The sequence below is a fragment of the Marmota marmota genome, unplaced genomic scaffold (genome assembly GCF_001458135.2).
Source record: "Marmota marmota marmota unplaced genomic scaffold, marMar, whole genome shotgun sequence".
In the NCBI taxonomy this organism is placed as follows: Eukaryota; Metazoa; Chordata; class Mammalia; order Rodentia; family Sciuridae; genus Marmota; species Marmota marmota.
In genome coordinates, this window is record NW_026000174.1 from 18,331,002 (window position 1) to 18,350,084 (window position 19,083).

At 39.5% G+C, this 19,083-nt stretch overlaps 1 protein-coding gene and 2 pseudogenes across 1 annotated transcript; all 3 read right to left on the reverse strand.

Moving 5' to 3' along the window:
• Window positions 1–7,137: 7,137 nt before the first annotated feature.
• Window positions 7,138–8,326, reverse strand: LOC125611958 (annotated as a pseudogene).
• A 4,217-nt stretch (window positions 8,327–12,543) lies between these two features.
• Window positions 12,544–14,460, reverse strand: LOC107157415 (endogenous retrovirus group K member 10 Gag polyprotein-like). Its single transcript, XM_015503801.1, has one exon. It carries the CDS (start codon window positions 14,458–14,460, stop codon window positions 12,544–12,546), a length of 1,917 nt encoding a protein of 638 aa, XP_015359287.1.
• A 330-nt stretch (window positions 14,461–14,790) lies between these two features.
• LOC107157426 lies at window positions 14,791–15,328 on the reverse strand (annotated as a pseudogene).
• Between the last annotated feature and the right edge of the window lie 3,755 nt (window positions 15,329–19,083).

The window sequence follows — 19,083 nt, forward strand, 5'->3', positions numbered from 1 at the left end:
GTGAGACAATATTGGCCTCACCTAAGACAAATGAATCATAAAATGCATTGCCTGGCATGGAGAGAAAATAGTGGAGAAGAATTCATAAAAGGTGCAAATGAAATATTAAATCATTCTAAAATGTAGATTTTCTAAAGTCTTTGCAAGTATATATTTTAAACTGATTCCTGTTAGTAAATATCTGCCAAAATAGAGAATGTAGAATTAAAAAGGTAAAATACTCATTCCCAATAAAGATTATGTTTGTCATGAATTTTTATAGAGTCATATGTCTAGCGACACCAGAAAGTTAATAAAAGGCAAAAAGTAAGCCTGATGTACCCACACATTGTGTGGAGAAGTAGGAGGCTAGACTAATAATGTGGGCAAGCACATCCTCTCCACTAGGGACAAATTCTATGCAGATCAAGTGCATTTTTGCCAGGTCAGAAGGGTCCAGTGTTGCAACATTTTCTAATAATTTGCAAAGATAAGCAAGATTTAGATGTTTTATAAAATGTTTGAGTTTTGTTTGCTATTGTTGAAAAAAAATAACTAATGCTTCATACAAAAATATCTAAGTGTTCTATTTTGTCCCATGTAATCACTTTGCAACCTCCATTTAAAATGTATCTAAATATATAGTTGTCATGTTAAATACCAAGGAGGCAAATGTGTTGTTACTAGTTTACCTAATAATTTATTCACTCTTTCCTTCATTCATTAATTTTGAGACACTAATTTAGTTAATCTTATAAATCATGCCTTGAATTTAATGAGTAAGGCAGATTTGAAAATAATACAGTCTTGGGCCTCAGTATAGGCCTCTAGATTCTGGCCCAGGATACATGAAAGGAAACATGTGTGGGTCTCCTTCCATTTCCATGCAATTTCCCTTCTCTCTCCCTTTCCCTTCCACCTCTCATCCCTGTTTAATGTTAATCTTCTTCTCATGCTCTTCATCCCTACTCTGTTCTTAGTTACTCTCCTTATATCAAAGAAGGAGGCGGGGATAGTAGAGGATAGGAAAGGCAGCAGAACACAACAGACACTAGTATGGCAATATGTAAATCAATGGATGTGTAACTGATGTAATTCTGCAATCTGTATATGGGGTAAAAATGGGAGTTCATAACCCACTTGAATCAAAGTGTGAAATATGATATATCAAGAAATTTGTAATGTTTTGAACAACCAACAATAAAAAATTAAAAAAAAAAAAAGGAAACGTGTGAAAAAAAAGGAGGAGAGAGAATTGGAAAAATGGATGAAATATGGAGGAACCAAAAAGTTAGTAGGAAAGAGTTTGGGGAAATATAACATGAGTTTAATATCCAGTTAGTCCCAAAGTGTAAGTTCTCTGTCTTTTGATATGTAGTGACTAGACTTTAAAAACCTACTTAATCTAAGTCTCAGCTTCTGTATTTTTACAAGTGAGGAAAAGAAAACCATCAACAAAGATGCATCTGGCCAATTGCATGGTTTAGTACAAAATTAAAAACAAAAGTATGTAGCTTGGTTTTTGACACGTTTTGCGTTTTTATGAGTTAATAGCTTCTACACTGACTCATTCTGAACATCACAGTGGCAGGAGAAATCTTTCCAATTGTACAGGTAGTGGACGATTGGTGTTTCTGTGGTTAAGGTTTCATTGAGTTTCCACAAATATTTTGTCAATATGAGCAAACAAGTTTTCCTGGCTACCCTCTAGGTACCTGGCTCCATGTTATACGCTGAAAAATATAAATGATTACAAAAACTCTAGTGAATTCTACTCTCCTAGTGGATATAAAATGCATGGAATGGCTAACATACAATGTAAAGATAGTTGTGCAACAGATTTTCAAAAATTATGGAAACTAAGAAAAGGATCATCAATATTTATTAGAGTTAGTATGTAAATTCTTTATAGGGAAGATAGGATTTGGGATGAATCTTGAATTATACATGAGTATTTAAGAAAGAGAAGATGGGATATTTGAAACAATAAAATATTTTCATATATTTTGTGTAAAATGTGAAGGTTAAACAAACAATATTGAGCTTGGGCAGATAAATGTCTTCAGAAGCAAAAGAGAAAGAGGAAGACAAAAAGAGGGGTCTGGAAAGGTAGAATCCCTGCTGGGAGGTGCATTGCTTGTGAGCCTGGGCAGGACACCAGGAGCACCAGGTGCTGCTCCTCCATCACCACTGAGAGGCCACAGGGGCCATAGAATGGCCCTTAAACTTGAGCAGCTGCTGCCCATTGGTCACTTTCCTGGGCTGTTCATATCTGCTCCATAACCTCTGTCTCTTAAGGCCCGTCTCTCTCCCTGCTTTCTTCTGTCTCCCATATAAACTCTATTTTCTCAGTTCTACTTCTTCAGTGAACCAGCCTGAGTTCTTCAAAGGGTGTTCCTGGCTAGAGAGTGTAGATTCCTTGTGTCTTTCTCTGTAATTACTTCTTTTGAAGGCGTTGAGCATTCTCATAAGAACATAGTTTCAAGATTATAACAACAACAATAAAACATACGGAGCACTTATTTTCCAGATATTTTTCTGAGCATTATATGCTCATTAGTTTTTTAAAACAAGTCTAAGGATGGCACTATTTCATGTCCATTTTACAGGCAGGCATACTGGGGCATAGGAAGGTTAGAAAATGAAAGCCACATAGCTAGCATGTGGCAGAGCTTGGGTCCAGGCCACCTGGATCCAGTGTATTTATTTTTAACAACTATAATATACGACACCGTTTTCTAAGCAATTAAAAGTTTGTAGCATAGTTTTTTATGATTAGGATGGTGAGAAGTCCCTTATGGTGACCTTGCCCTGTATGAAGTGATTCTCTTTTGTTCTTTTTTTGACTGAAGAGTATTTATTCTCTTCTGAGAGAATGGCTTCTGTAAATACAGAGCTGCCATTAAATTCTTATGGGTCCCACACAATATTTGACTCAAGAACCTGTAACACAAGAAAGCCTGTGTTCTCTATCTTGCTCTTGTAATTTTCATGGAGCATATTACTTTAAAAATTTTAACTGGGTGCCCTCCCCAACCCTACTCTTCAAATGATTAGTGTCATGACCTGCTTCTTATCCTGTTATCCTGTTGGCTAAGATCAAGTTTAGTTTAGTAGTGCCATGAAATCAGGATATTCACCCAATTTGTGTCCAACATATCTCTCTTCCAAAATGATTGTCTGCCACGTGGTAGGTTCAATAAGAGCATATCATCAAGCACCTCACAAGATCCAAAAAGGATTTATAAACTATGTTTATGCTGGTAATAATTTTTATAGCTCTCACATTATTTCATAATATACCATAAACATTTATAAGATTCTATATGTGAGAGATTATATAGTGTTTGTCTTTCTGTGCCTGGCTTATTTATTTTGCTTAGTATGTCCTCCAAGTTTATTTATGTTGTCACAAAATAACACAATTTCCTTCTTTTTAAATGCTGAGTAGCATTTCCTTGTGCACATACACCACATTTTCTTTATCCAATTATCTTTCAATGTGTTGTTTCCACCTCTTGGCTCTTGTGAATAGTGCTGCTATGAATATGATTATATGCACCTCTCTTTGAGATATTGATTTAATTTCCTTTAGATACATACCCAGAAAAAGAAAATTGCTGAATCGCCTGATAGCTATATTTTCAATTTTTTGAGGAACTTCCATCTTTTTTCCATGATGGTTTCACTAATTTATGTTGCCATCAACATTGTACAAGTGTTCTCTTTTCTCCATATTCTTGCAATACTTGGTATCCCTTGTTATTGTAAACAAGTTAAAGTCAATAGGTTTTCCTTTATATTATTTCTTCTTTATTCTATTTATGAGTAAAATCATACAGCACTCATCTTTCTGTGTCTGGTGTATTTCACTTAGCAAAATGATCTCCTGTTAACACTATGCTATGCACATGATGGTTTTTTGTTCTTTTTTTATGATGGAGAGTATTAATCCATGTATATACCACAATTTCTCTATCAATTATTCATTTTACTGTTGGCTATTGTGAGTAATGTTGCAATAAATTTTGTAGCTCAAGTCTTTGAAATACTTTTGGGGTCTCATTAAAAAATCCATACTCATTCCAATGTCTTAATGAATTTTCTGTATATTTTCTTCTAGTAGCTTCATTGTTTTAAGTCTTACATTTAAATTTTTAAATCATTTCATATTGAGTTTTAGAACCGGTAAGAGATGGGGCTCAACTTGCATTCTTCCACATGTGGATATCCAATTTCTCCAGCCCCATTTCTTGAAAGGACTATCCTTTCTTTAATGCATATTCTTAGTAGTTTTGCCAAAAATCAGTTGGCTGTAGATATCTGGATTAATTTCTAGGCTCTCTATTCTGTTCTATTGGTCTATATGGTTATTTTATGCTAATACTATGCATTTTGATTAGTATATTACTGGAATATGTTTTGAAGTCAAGTAGTGTGAAGCTTTCTGCTTTGTTCTTTTTTGCTCAAGATGGCTTTGGCTACGTGGGGACTTTTGTGGTTCTTCATAGATTTTGGAATTGTTTCTTCTATTATTATGAAGAATGTTATGGGTATTTTGACAGGAATTACATTGAATCTATAGATAGCTATGGGTTGTATGGACATTTTAACAATATTAATTTTTTTCACTACATGAACAAAGTATACCTTTACATTTTCTTCTATTCTTTTCTAATTCTTAATTAGTGTTTAATCAACATAATTATAGAGATCTTTCAGCTGCTTTTTCAAATTAATCTTAGGTTTTTCTTTGTAGTATTATAAATAGGATTGCTTTCAGATAATAAAACTTTGCTAAATTTATTCTCTAATGATAATAATTTTTTGGTGGAATATTTCAAATTTTCCACATTTAATATCATATAATCTGCATACAATGACAATTTGATTTTCTTTTTTCCAATCTAGAAGCTCTTTGTTTCCCTTGCTTCAGTCAGGACTTTCATCATTCTATCAAATAGAAGTGCTGAAAGTGAACATTGTTTTCTTGTTTTGGATCTTAGAAAAAAGCTTACAGCTTTCTTCCACTCGGGATGTTAGCTGTTGGCTCATTATATATGACCTTTATCATGTTAAGATAGGTTCCCTCTATGCCATATTTGATTAGTTTTTTTACATGATGTTGAAATTTAGATACAGGATATGATTTCAAGCTTTCAAATTTGTTGAGACTTGCTTTGTGGCCTACGGTATAATTTATCCTGGAGTATGTTCAGCGTGCTGTTGAGAACCAGTGTGCATTCTGCAGCTGTAGAGTGGAATGGTCTGTAGATGTTTGTTAGGTCCACTTGGTCTAGGATGGAATTTAACCCTACTATTTATGTGTTGGTTTTGTGTCTGGATGATTTATCTACTGCTGAAAGAGTGTGTTGGGGGGGGTGACAAAGTCACGAAATTTATTGTACATACAAACTATTATTGTATAGTTGTATTATTATTATTATTTAATATATAATATTATTATTGTATATTAAATTTATACAAATTTAATATTCTTCTGAAAGAGAAAATAGTACACATAACCTTGTAAGGTACACACACAGAGGAATTGGAAGCAAGAAAGATGTGATTCATAATTTAGAGGACTAGAGTGTGTGCCCAAGATGTATTCTTTAAAATAAACATTTTATAAAAGTATAGGCTGTTTACCCCGCTAACCCCCCCAAAGAGCACATAAGTGACAGCTTTATGAAATGCTATTAGTTGATATGCCCCATACCTATCACCCAGGTCAAAATCAATCAATGGAGTACTCCAGCAGCATCCTCGTTTTCATGGTTATTCATTTCCAAATGTAAACATTATCCTAATACCCAATATCATAAGTTAGTTTTGCCTGATTCTAAGCTTTATAATAAATGAAAACATGATATACATTCCTTGTATTTTCCATTCACCATTATTGAACAAACAACTATGTACTTATGTAGTCTAAGATTGATGGACACTGGTATTGTTTCCAGTTCCTGGGTATTGAGTGTTCTTCAGTTTTTACCTCTTACAAGATTTTTTTGGCAAATGCATATATGAATTGCAACTAAATAAATAGCTGGCAAAGTTGGAATGGAAAGCAAGATATAAGAATGTAGGACATAAAAATGAAAATTAGACTATTTTGGCAGTAGAATGCTGAAATAAATACATTAGCACACATATCAATGGGTATGGTCATGTACTGCCAGGGATTAAAAACTTTTTAAACCTGCACCTTCAGTCCTAATGATTCAACCACTGTGCACCAGGTGTAGATTGTATTGAGGAGATATCAGTCTGTAAAGATGAAATGAGGTGAACTTCAAAGTCCTTTACATTAAAGAGGCATTGAATTTCAAAGAATGGGAATTTATCTACACAAACAGTATCTTAGTCTTTCAAAGGAGGTAGAAGACCCTGAGTTGCAGAAAAATATTCCCTGCGGACACATACCAGGTTTTATTTGGAGGTTTTCCTGTTGATTATTTGATCTGACCTGGCTAAGGAAGCTCTTCTCAGAAGACTACATTTATTTTTTTTTATTTATTTTTTTTTTCAAGCTGCAAATTTTTATTGTTCACACAGAGGTATTTATATGCTGGGGATGGGGAAGCTCTCCTATTGGCAATTGCTGGATGTAGGTTGTAAAACTGCCAGCTGCAGGATGTCTGCACAAGGCGAGATAACTGCAGGATGTTCCAGGAAGATAGATGGTCGCAGGATGTTTCCCAGGCAGGCTGTTTCTTGTAAAGGTCAGGCTATTCTCAGAAAGAGAACTTCCTTCTAGCCCCTGACATTTCCCCCTTTCTTATATAAAATGTTTGACCATGCCTTTATTGGCCATGTTTTTAGGGGGTGATAGAGGCTCTGTTCCTCTAGGAGGCCTTAGAATATCTCCTGATCCGAGCGAACGTCCTCACTAGGAGATTTTGTGGCCTTGGCATGTTTTTGGAGGAGACGGTTTTTAGGGAGAAGCATGCCAACCGCCATGCACCAGAGCGTGTCACTCAGAGGTCTTGGGTTTTGGGATCTGTAGATCCATCCTCCTGCAATCCTTCCTGCACCCTCCGTCATTATGGCCTAACGTCCTCACTCCATGGGTGCGTCCTCCCCCAAGCGGAGGGGTCCATGGGAGGAGGGATAACTTAACCCTTATGGCAAGGGCAGAAGATGGTTGGTCAGAAGCTGTTATTTGTACTTTTATATAAGAAAGAGAGGTCTGTGGGGATGTAAACTTAAGAAATAAGCCTGTGAGAAGGGTGGAACACCCTTTTAAATGTTGGCAGCGCAGTCTTCCATCTCCAGACGATGACAGTGGACCTGTATGGGCTTAGAGGCTAAAATATTAATCTGTTCTTTAATAAATTGTACCAGCCTGTTTATAATGCAGGGTCCTATGGACACCATTAAAAGTAAACCCAATAAAGGGCCCAATAGGGGAAGGTAGGGTAGAAATCCATTAAGCCCATTCCAAAGTGGATTTTCAAACAGTTCCCTCCGTCTTTTTTTCTAAGTCTTCCTGAAGCTGTTTAATTTTAGTGCGTACTATGCCTGATTTATTGGCATAAAAGCAGCATTGCTCCCCCAGGGCCAAGCAAATACCTCCCTGGTTAGCTGTCAGCAAGTCTAAGTCTCATCTGTTTTGAAGGACTACATCTGCCAGGGAGTCTATTTGGTCCTGTAAATCTTTAATGGTTCCTGATAGAGTTTGTACATCATCTATAAGTTGTTGAGACAGGCGACGGTAAGAGTGTATAGCAGTGCCTAAGCCAGCTGTACCTGTGCACACAGCAGTTGCTATTCCAAGGCTGGCAAGGAGTGGTAAGGCCTGTACTGTCCGCCTGTGTCTTTTTATTAGGGTGTCTAGGCTAGGAATGGGTAAAGGTTCGTCTCCTGATACAATACTTATATTAGGGAGCAATAAGGCAAGAACACAGCCACCAGTCCAATTTGTCGGAAGCCTGGGGAAGGCCAAGTTTCTTCTGCAGACAAAAACTGTACCATTGGGGGGACAAAGAGGTGGGGTAGGTGAGGAATAATTATGTAATATTGAGCAATTTCCAAAAGAATTAATTCCAACATCAACATCATAGGTATTATTCTGCATCATTCCTAAAAGACATAATGTAAAAGTACTCATAGGCTGTACTCTGAAAGGAAGCCCAGGTTGGCATGTATCATTATTGTCTATGGGAAAATTAATAGGAACTGCCACGGGCATTATCACCCCTGCTGTCATGCAAAGCCAGCAATCACTAGCAAGGATGGGATTGGAATCATTAAGCAAGGAAAAGGTAGTTTCCAAAATACCCAATGTATTAATATCTAAATCTGGAAGTTAGGATTTAGGCAGCATTAAGGGATGATATGTAAGCTCAGGGAGTTGGGGTTTTAAAAGCTTAAGTATCTGAATATGTTTAACAGCATCCGTGGGCCCTCCACCATCAGAGACCCCCGTAGGGGCGTTAAGAGGCCAACGGGAGGGTTTGCCAACAGTGCCTTGGCATCCAGCTAACCGCAGCGTGGTGTGGTAACTTGTATGTCCAAGAAAGCCATTGATGGTATCTGTGGCAACTCCAACTCCTTCAGCAGATCTGGTTTGTGTTGGGGAGGCTTGAAAATATTGTACTCCCTGTTTATTAAACACAAATTGAGGCTGACGCATAGCAAGAGACATGCACCGTCATGGTATATGTACAAGTTGCAGAACAATTTTGGAGAGTTTTACTTGTACTGGAGGAAATAATCTTGTTAACACACACCCATTTAGGCTGGTGAAACCCACCGAGTTTAGCGTCAGCCTCAGCACGGAGGTAAGCCACCTTAGTCCTGCAGTCAACAGTCTGGGTAAAACTGGTGGGAGCCTGAGACCGAGATCCTCCCTTGCATTCGCAGGGGGAGCCAAAAAGGTGCTCCATGATGTTGGAAGGTGGAGGGCCAAGGCCCCCGTGTACAAACCTGTTCAACAGAAGTACTTCAAGTAGGAGGATTTTCATACAAATTGTTGGCTGCATCTGAAAAAGAGGAAAATTTGTCCTCAGGGGGAGGGCCTCCGTCCCTGGGTTGAGGTAAGTCATTGACCTGTTTAACCAGGCGTTCTGGTAACCATCTTGGGGCTGCTTACTCTTGATCCAAAACACAAGCTGAGCCTCGTCCCCAGATGAGGACAGGATCTGGGCCTTTCCATTTATTTGTAAAGGGATCGTGCCACATAACAGGTGGGTGAACAGAATTAGAAGAGGGATGCCAGTGTCTGTCTGCGGCCGAATGGCCTTCACTGTCTAGGGTAAGAAAATGAAGGGCAAATAATGCATGGTTAAGGCGATCCCTGGGAGTGGTAAATATAAGGGCGGAAGCCTTAAGGCGGGTTAGCCAAGTCTTTAAGGTAAGGTGGGCACGTTCCACAATGCCTTGGCCCTTAGGGTTGTATGGAATTCCAGTAGTATGACAAATTTGCAAGGTAGCACAAAACTGCTTAAACTTGGCACTTGTATATGCAGGGCCATTATCTGTTTTAATATGTGTCGGTTTACCCATTACGGGAAAGGCTGAAACAAGATGAGAAAGGACATCTTTGGTAGCCTCTCCGGAATGTGGTGATGCAAAAATAAAGCCACTGAAGGTATCTATAGAAACATGTGTATATTTGGTCTTTCCAAATTCAGGAAAATGAGTAACATCCATTTGCCAAATCTGATTGGGCAGTAATCCTCCGGGGTTAACTCCCAAGTGTTGAATGGGGAGGGAGATAGCACAAGCAGAGCATGCTTTTACTGTTTCTCTCGCCTGTTGCCTGGTAATTTTACAAAGTAATCAAAGGCTCTGGGAATTTAGATGGTGAAGATTATGTAACTCCGTGGCCTTTTGAATGGAGCCAACAAAAATTGGAAAGATGGAACGAGTTGCCGCATCAGCTTGGGCATTACCTTGTGTTAGAGGGCCGGGAAGATCAGAGTGTGCCCTGATGTGTCCTAAGAAAAATGGGTGTTGTCTCGCCTGAATGAGCTGCTGAAGCTGGTGAAACAGAAAGGCTGCATTGGAAGAAGCCTTAATGGCGGGTGAAATCTCCAGCAGGGGCACAGAATGAGCAATGTAGGCACTGTCTGTATAAATATTAACAGGCTTATCAAAAAAGGTTATAAAAACTCGTGTTATGGCAAACAATTCCACAAGCTGTGCTGACTGATAAGCAGTATCAAAGGTGGTAGGCTGGTTATTGAAAACAAAGGCCACACGGCCATTACTGGAACCGTCTGTAAAGACAGCAAGGGCTTGAGGAATGGCAGCCTTTTGAGTAATCTTGGGAAAAATAAATGGATGTAATTGGGCAAAATGTAAAAGGGGGTCATTGGGAAGGTGGTTATCGATTGTTCCCAAAAAACCTGATAGGGCAATACCCCATTCATCCCCCATCTGTAGTAAAAATTGGGTTGGGTCCTTAGTGTATGGAATTAAAATATTATCAGGGTCTTTGCCAAAATGTTGTCGAGAGAGCAAGCGACCTTTAGTAATAATAGAAGCTACAGTAATAACCTTGGAGGATGTGGTGGGTAAATGGACCCAAAGCAAGGGGCAGCCTTTATTTTTAAAATGTGGATGCCACTGCCAAAATATTCCTTTGGGTGTATGAGGGGTGCGTAAAATAACCAGAACCAAAGGAAGGTCATAAGAAATTTGTGTAACAAACTGTTGGGCAATGGCTTCTGTGACTTGGTTTAATGCCTGTCATGCCTTGGGAGTAAGCTCCCGAGGGGAGGAGGGGTAGGAATCGCCTCTCAAAATATCATTAAGGGGCAAAAGTATACAAGTGGGTAATTTTAAATATGGTCTTAGCCATTGAATACCCCCCAGTAATTTTTGAAAATAATTAAGGGTGTGAAGATGGTCCACACGTAGTTGTATTTTAGGTATTTGGATTTGATTATCTTGAAGTTTAAGGCCCAAATAGGTATAAGGGTCCTGTGTTTGAACCTTATCAGGAGCTATCTGTAGTCCCAAGGCAGTGAGGGCTTTGTAAAGGTCCAAGTAACAATTATTAAGATCATAGGTATTAGGTGCAGCAATTAACAAATCATCCATATAATGTAAAATATAAATTTGTGGCCATCGCTCTCTCACAGGGTCTACTGCCTGAGCGACATATTTTTGGCAAAGACTAGGGCTGTTGCCCATACCTTGGGGAAGAACCTTCCATTGAAATCTCTGCATAGGGCCCTGAAAATTAATGCGAGGGAGACTAAAGGCAAAATAGGGTCTATCCCCGGGAGGTAAAGGAATGGTGAAAAAGCAATCTTTTAAGTCAATAACCATTTTACAATAGTTTTTGGGAATAGCCACTGGTGTGGGAATGCCTGGCTGTAGTGCTCCCATCGGGCGCATAACTTTATTAATGGCGCGCAAATCTTGTAAAAGGCGCCATTTGCCTGATTTTTTCTTAATAACAAAAATAGGAGTATTCCATGGTGAGGTTGAGGGCTCTACATGGCCGGCTGCCAGCTGTTCCTGCACTAACATGGAGGCAGCCTCCAACTTTTCTTGGGTAAGGGGCCACTGATCCACCCACACAGGAGTCTGAGTTTCCCAAATAATCTTATCTGCATGGGGTACAGGAGGGTCAGGGACCGACACTAAAAATCCAAATACCCAAGTCCATATGTATTTGTTTTTTGTGTGGGTTGTATGGGCTCAACCAGTCCTTGTCTCAGTCTCCCAAGGCCTGTACCAGGGACAAAATTCATACGAAGCATTTGATGAGTCACCATGGAATTGGGACTGGCAAGAATAACTTCAATTTGACTCAAAATATCTCGGCCCCATAGGTTAACAGGGAGGTCAGGAACAACAAAAGGAGTGACAGTTCCCCTATTACCCTCTTTATCAGTCCAGCTAAGAGCCCTAGAGCTGACCAGAGGATTTTTTGACTGTCCTATTCCTTTAAGGTCAGTCAAGAATGAGGTGAGGGGCCAACCTGATGGACAGTGTTTTTGAGAAATAACTGTGGCATCCGCACCAGAATCTAGGATTCCTTGGAATTCCTTTCCTTCAATAAGTAAGGTAAGGGTGGGTCTATTGTGAGAAATAGGCTGAACCCAATACACATCAGAGGAGCCCAAGGAGGCAGTCCCCCGCGGTAGGGTCTGGGCAGTGGAAGTGCCTCCTGAATTTAAGGGAAGGAGTATTAGTTGTGCAAGTTTCGTTCCTGCTGGGATGGCCGCAACTCCATTAATAGCTGTGGCCAGTATTTTTATTTCTCCAGTGAAATCATTATCAATAATGCCAGGGAAGACCTGAACACCTTGTAAGGTAGTAGAGGCTCTTCCAAGAATAAGGGCACACATATGAGATGGAGGGGGACCCATAATTCCAGTGGGTATTATTTGGGGCCCTTGCATGGAGTCTAGTATTGTATCGGTGGCGGCACAGAGGTCCAGTCCTGTGCTGCCTGGGGTGGCCCGTTGGAGGGAGGCAATTGTGGAGAAGGATTTTGAACTAGGTTGGGAGTCTGGGAGGGGACAAACCTTATTGCCCCTGGGTTTGTCCTCCCCTGGGGGAGGTTGGGGCCAGGGGCTGGCCACGAAAGGAGTTTCCCTAGAAGCGGGAAGAAATAGGCTGTCCAAGGGCATTTGTTTTAGATCTACACTCATTGGCCCAGTGACGACCTTTACCACATCTAGGGCAAAGGGTGGCTGGAGGTGGTTTAGCCCCAGTTTGAGAAGACGTTGTCCCTAGGCCCTGTTTGCCTGTTGGGCACTCGTGTGCAAAATGGCCAAGTTGCTTACAAGTAAAGCAAGTACGTGAGCCAGGATTGCGAAAGGCCTTGGTAAAGGCGGCACCTATGGCGAGACCCATGGCATGGGCTGCTCCCACCCCGGCACAGAGTCTAATAAAGTCAGAAAGTTCCCCTTTATCCTTATGTGGTCGAAGAACATCCTGACATGCCGGGTTGGCATTTTCAAAGGCAAGATGTTTTACAAAGGTGCTTTCGCTTTCGCTTGGTCCAAGCAGGCGTTCTGCGGCTAGGTTGAGCCGTGCAACAAAGTCGCTATAAGGCTCATCAGGCCCTTGTCCAATTTTTGCCAGGGAAGTGGTAGCCGAGCCCTTTTGAGGGAGGCGTCTCCAAGCATGTAAGCCAGCCATCTGAATCTGTGCCAAAAGTCCAGCAGGGAAACGCGCCTGTTTAGCGTTAGTGTCAAAAGGCGCATTGCCCACTAGCTTAACATAAGTCCAGGATTTAGAGGAGGCCTTTGTTAAATTTTTTTGAACAGTTTCCCGACAGTGCTCTTTGAAATCTGCATTCCATAACAGGAAGTCTCCAGCACTGAGGGTAGCTCGGGCCAAAAATTTCCAATCATTAGGAGTAAGCCATTGTGCGCTTTGGCTTTCTAATAAAGCCAATGTATAAGGCGCAGTGGGGCCATAGTGAGCACAAGCCTTTTTAAGTTTTTCAAGAAAACGCAGGCTTAATTTCTTGTAGGCACCCTGAGTTCCTTCCTGCCTAGAAGTGGGCTCCTCATCCTCTGAGTCTTGGTCTTCCTCTTGTCCGTCCCCCGCTTCCTCCTCTTGATCCTCCTCTAAGTCTTTGTCCTCAGTCTGGGCGGGCTTATCTGTCTGACTGCGGGTGTCTGGGAAGGCAAGAACAGGCGGATGGAGCGGCTTAGCCTTTGTATTAGACTGCCTTGGGCCAGCTTGTGTTGACTCCATGCCTAGGGCTAATGAGCGGAGCTCAGAGTCAAGGGATCTTAATTCTTTTAAAAGTTGGATCTGTTCTCGTCTATGTTGGAGAGACTCGCGCAAGGGAGCCAGGTTAGGTAAGGGAAGTGGAGAAAAAATATCTGGGGGGGCAGTTGGCCCCTGAAGGGCCAGAGCACAAAAGGCAGGAGGGATATAGGAGGGGGGTGGCTTTGTAAGTCCTATAGGCTGTGGCAGGGTCCTGAGATGTGGCGGGTCTTCTGAATGGTAGCGAGCTGCTTCCTCCTCCAAGGTAGCCTCCTCAGGGGTCAATGTGTCTCCGGGATTTAAAACTGGATAAAGGTGGTTGGCAACCTTTGGGGCCTTATTTATTAGGGTGGGATTTTGAGGGGGACCAGGAAGGTTCCCAGGGTCCTGGGGAGACTGAGAAGGATTTATGTCTATACTAACTGAAGGGCATGCCGAGGAGGGACGAGAGGTCTTTTGCATAGCCTCTTCCCCAATCCTGACAAGTTTTAAGGTACCATTGTCAAAGGGTGAACTTTTAAGAATTTCATTAATTAAGTTCCAGTAAGAAAAGGTGGTAACAGGCACCTTTTCTGGGCCAAAGGATTCATAATAATCTTTTAAACAGTCTCCTACTCTAAGCCATCTTTTATCATCAATGGTCCCTTCAAGGGGAAACCATGGACACAAATCTTCTATGTATGAAAAGAATAAGTTTAAGTCCTTTTTCTTAACATGCGCCCCCCGTGTCTTGAGGGCCTCCTTGAGGCCTGACAAAAACAAATCATGTGATGAGACTGCTTGTCCCATGGTGGGTCACTCACCGTGCATTGTCCTCACTCTCCTCCTGGATCTGTCTCTCCGTGTTGTCTGCCGAGGCGATCGTGAACTCCGCTTGGCCAAGTCTCCCGGGAGGATGGCGTTCCCGCCTCCGTCAAAGGCTCGAGCACATATTGGGCGCCAAATGTCCCCACCGGCAGGACATCAAGGAGGGTGGCGAACCTAGGCGGGGAGGAATGAAGGGACAAGAGACGCGAGGGATGACAGCAAGACAGGAGTTCGGATCAAGATGCCAGAAGACTACATTTAAAGATCTAAGACAAAGTATACTTTCTTTTAAACAATAGCCATGGAACTGTCTTAGATCTTCTTGGTTTTCACCCCATACACAATTGGGTTCATGGTGGGAGGCATGAGTAGACAGAGATTAGTAATAATAATTAGCAATAATTAATAATAATACCATAATGATGGGTATGCAGAATGATATGTACTCCAAAGTGGTGTGTCAAGAAGGTGAAAAAAGCTGGTTTGTAGGTGATGACGATGTCACAGATGTGGGTGGTGCAGGTGCTGAAGGCTTTCTGTTGAGAATTTGCTGAGGTCAGACTCACAACTGCCCAAAGGATCATGGTGTAGGAGACTATGATTCACAGGATGTCAAAGCCTCCAATCAGGAAGGCAACCATCAAACTGTGGATGGCATTGACCTGAACATCCCATAGGATATCTTGGCAACAGACATGTGGTCACAGTAGGTATGGGGGATGACATTGCCTCTGCAGTATGGCAGGTGCTTGGTGAGCAAAGTGAAAGGTATAACAAACATCACACCCCTAATAAAAATGAGCAGACTGGCCTGGGCAATGCCTGCATTAGCGAGGATGGTGACATTGTATAGAGAGTAGAAAAGTCAACAGGTTGTTAATCACCCAGGGATAAAGGTGTAGGATTCTTGACTGTATATGGAATCTAAAATTCATCAAGTTCTTCACTCATAATTTGTAATCTCTTCTCTGTGACACTTCAATTAGAATAATACTTAAATAATTAAATAGTCCTAGTTTACTTTTTTGGTTAATATTTGTATCTCAAGAATTTTAGTCAAGTGCAATAGAAGAATTAAATAATTACATAAATTGTGTCATAGATTTACAGTGAAAATGTATTTTAATAATCAAATATATACAGGAAAGGAATTTGTCATTATACACTGTGTAAACTTATAATCTATGAAATTTTTGGTCTCTTTCATGGAAATGTACAAATCTAGAGGCGAAGATAGTTGGTAAAGATGCATATCATGCAGTTATTTTAGTGAAATATCAAAGTTTCTATGTCTATGTAAAAGCATTTATCTCTGTCTACTGCAAGCAAGACCAGTAATTCAGTCTTAACTGTTGTCAAAAAGATAGACTGACTCTCAGCAAGAAAGAAGACCTGATGATCCCTAGCTTGTTGCTAATGGTTGGACTCAAATACTCAATAAAATCTCAAATAAAATGAATAATCTTTATGATAACTTGCTTGACACTTGAATTATAAAGATGAGCCTTATCACGTCAGACATGCATTATTTTAAAATTTAATATCATTCATTATTATTGCGTTGCATTTTAGGATTAATTCCTTGTCTTGTTTCAAAGGATACAATGCAAGAAGCTTTTTTACTTTCATCTACTACCTTAAGATCCCTAGCAAATTAAAACCAGTGCATTGCTAATAGGGACCCATGGTCTCTATTTAGCTATTACTGATCCTTGCTCTTTGTAGTCAAATTCCCTCACTGAAGTCTGAAAGAAGTTCACGGCTCTATGTAAATCAGACAGGATCTAGAGGTAGACCTGAAATTCTCTGGTCTATTCTGAGGATTAATGGGTATCTTAGATTTAGTTCTATAGGTCTCAAAAATTTTCCAAGCTACTTGAACTTGGACATAGATGAAGAAAATCTATGTCCCCTGTCAAAATTATTGAATTTGAATTTACAGTATAGATATGGCATTATGCTGAAACAATATTGAAAGATGAAGAAGTCATCACTCTTTCATGCCTTGTAAAGGTAGATACATTTAATTTTGTTTATCCATGTAGGTTGTTTCCACTTTTGGACTAATAGTGCTGTTATAAAAATTTATGCACAAGTTTGTGGAAGCTAATGCAAAATAGTGGGGGATAACAATTAGAAGAAAGATCTGTGGAGAAGAAAAAGGGATTGATGGTGAGGGAGGAGGGATGGGATAAGAAAGAACATTGGAATGAATCTGACCTAACTTTCCTATGTACGTGTATGAATATACCACAGCGAATCTCACCATTAGATACATGACACTAATTTTTTTTTAAAAAAAGCAACTATAAGTAATTAGCAGAAAGATCTTTATAGCAGAGGGAAGGGTATGGAGGAAGGAGAAGAGGAGGAAAAGATAAAATACTGGGGACTAAATTAGAACAAATTATATTCCATGCGTGTACAATTTTGTCAAAATGAATTCTAACGTTATGTATAACAAAAAGAACCACTAAAAAGAAAAGAAAAGAAAAAAAGATTTTTTTGTTATATCAGTTGCTTTCTGTTACACTGAGTCTCTGGATCTGCTGCTGGATCTGGTGCCCATTGTTTTTAAGTGCATGGATAATTTCCAAACATTTTTTCTCCCACAGGTATTCTACTATTTAACATCTCAATAGCAATATATTTATATACCTATAAATACTTGCTGACTTCTAATTTTTAATGATACCTATTTTAGCAGGTATAATTATACATTGCTATAATTTGACTTGAATTTGCTAGTATATTGACAAATAATGCTAATTATATTTATAGATATTTCTTGGTTATTTGTACATTTTCATAGAGAAAACTACACTGAAGTTGTTTGCTCACTAATAATTGACAACCAAATTGACTTTCTTCTAAGCAGCACATGGAACTCTTCTTAAGGTAGGTCACATTTTAAGACACAAAAAAAGTCTTAGCAAATAAAAAAAATAGAGATTATTTCTTGCATCTTATTATATTATACTGGAATGAAATTGGAAATCAACTAGATAAAAACAGAAGCTATCTTAACATTTGGAGATTAAGTAATACACTTCTTTGTGATAAGTGGATCACAGAAGAAATCAGGGGAGACATTAAAATTTCTTTGAAACAAATGAGAATTGAGGTCCCACATATAAAAAAAGGCAAGCTACATTTAGAAAGTTAATAGCATTAAGGTCCTACTTAAAGAAAGATTAAAATATAGAAAGACTGCAAATAAAGTTACACCTAAAGACTCTAGAAAAAGAACAAACTAATTCTAAAATCAGCAGAACATAGTAAATAATGATATTGAGAATAAAAAAAGATACAAAGAACAATGGGACAAAGCATTGGTTCTTTGACAAGATAAACAGAATTGATAAACCCTTTGTCAAACTAAGAGAAGAGAAGAGAGAGAGAGAGAGAGAGAGAGAGAGAGAGAGACCTAAATCAACAAAATTAGAGAAGAAATAGAAAATGTTAACACAGACACTTCTGAAATTCAGAGGATCATTCGAAGCTATTTTGAAAACTTATACTCCAATAAACTGGAACATGTGAGATACAGACAAATTTCTAGATATGTATGATCTACTCCCATTGAACCATGAAGATGTAGACAACATAAACAGATTGATATCAAGCAATGAGAATGAAACAACAATTAAAAGACTTCCAACAAAGAAAAGCCCAGAACTGGAAGGATTCTCAGCTGATTTCTGCCAGACTTTTAGGGAAGAACTAATGTCAATACTCCTCAAATGATTCCATAAGATAGAAAGGGAGGGATCAGACAGTAATGCCTGATAACTATCAAAAGGAACTGCCAGAGTAGTTTTTAGTTTAAGGCCTTTATTTCTAACCTACACAGGTAGGCTTAGTGTTTGCAAGTATGGTTATCCAGCCCTAAGTAACAGAATTAAAGATTTCTCTATTAGACACAGAGGTCATACTAGTAAAAGGATTTTGCAAGATCAGATGACATTAAATTATTAAACTATATCTTAAGGGAAAGAACCGTCTGTAACCCTAAAAGTTAAATGTTGTCTTTACATCCCTGACATTTCTCACAATGTGACAAATATCCTTAAAGATTTACATGCTCAGATAGAAGCCATGTCCTCAGCAACTTTGTCATGGAAACAATATCTTAGCTCCTAGTTCTTGGTACTTCCTGGTGGAAAACATTGTTAGTCTTTGTCTTTGCCATCATACTCATTGGCATATTCCTGTGCTATGGCATTTATTGCTGCATCAATATGGTTCCAGTACTAATGAATTCTTGTTTCTCTTATAGACCATCCATCACTCAAATGGCCCTCCAGCCTATTACTTCTCAATTGGACTTTTATCATGGACCACTCCATAGACCCGATTTTTAAAGGGGGACTCCAAACTGCTTGCCCCACACCGTCCCTTTTCAGCCTGAAGAAGCCAGAAAGATCTTCTTCGCCCTCCTTCCTTTCAGCAGTAAGGAGTTCCCAACTTAGAGGGGGGAATGAAGCCAGATTTTAAAGTTAGGTAGTCAGTGTAGTTAGGTAAATCAGGTCTAATATCGAGTGAAATCTAAAATGGAGACCATGCAGAGAATGACTCAGGGAAAACACAGGACAACTCATGGAA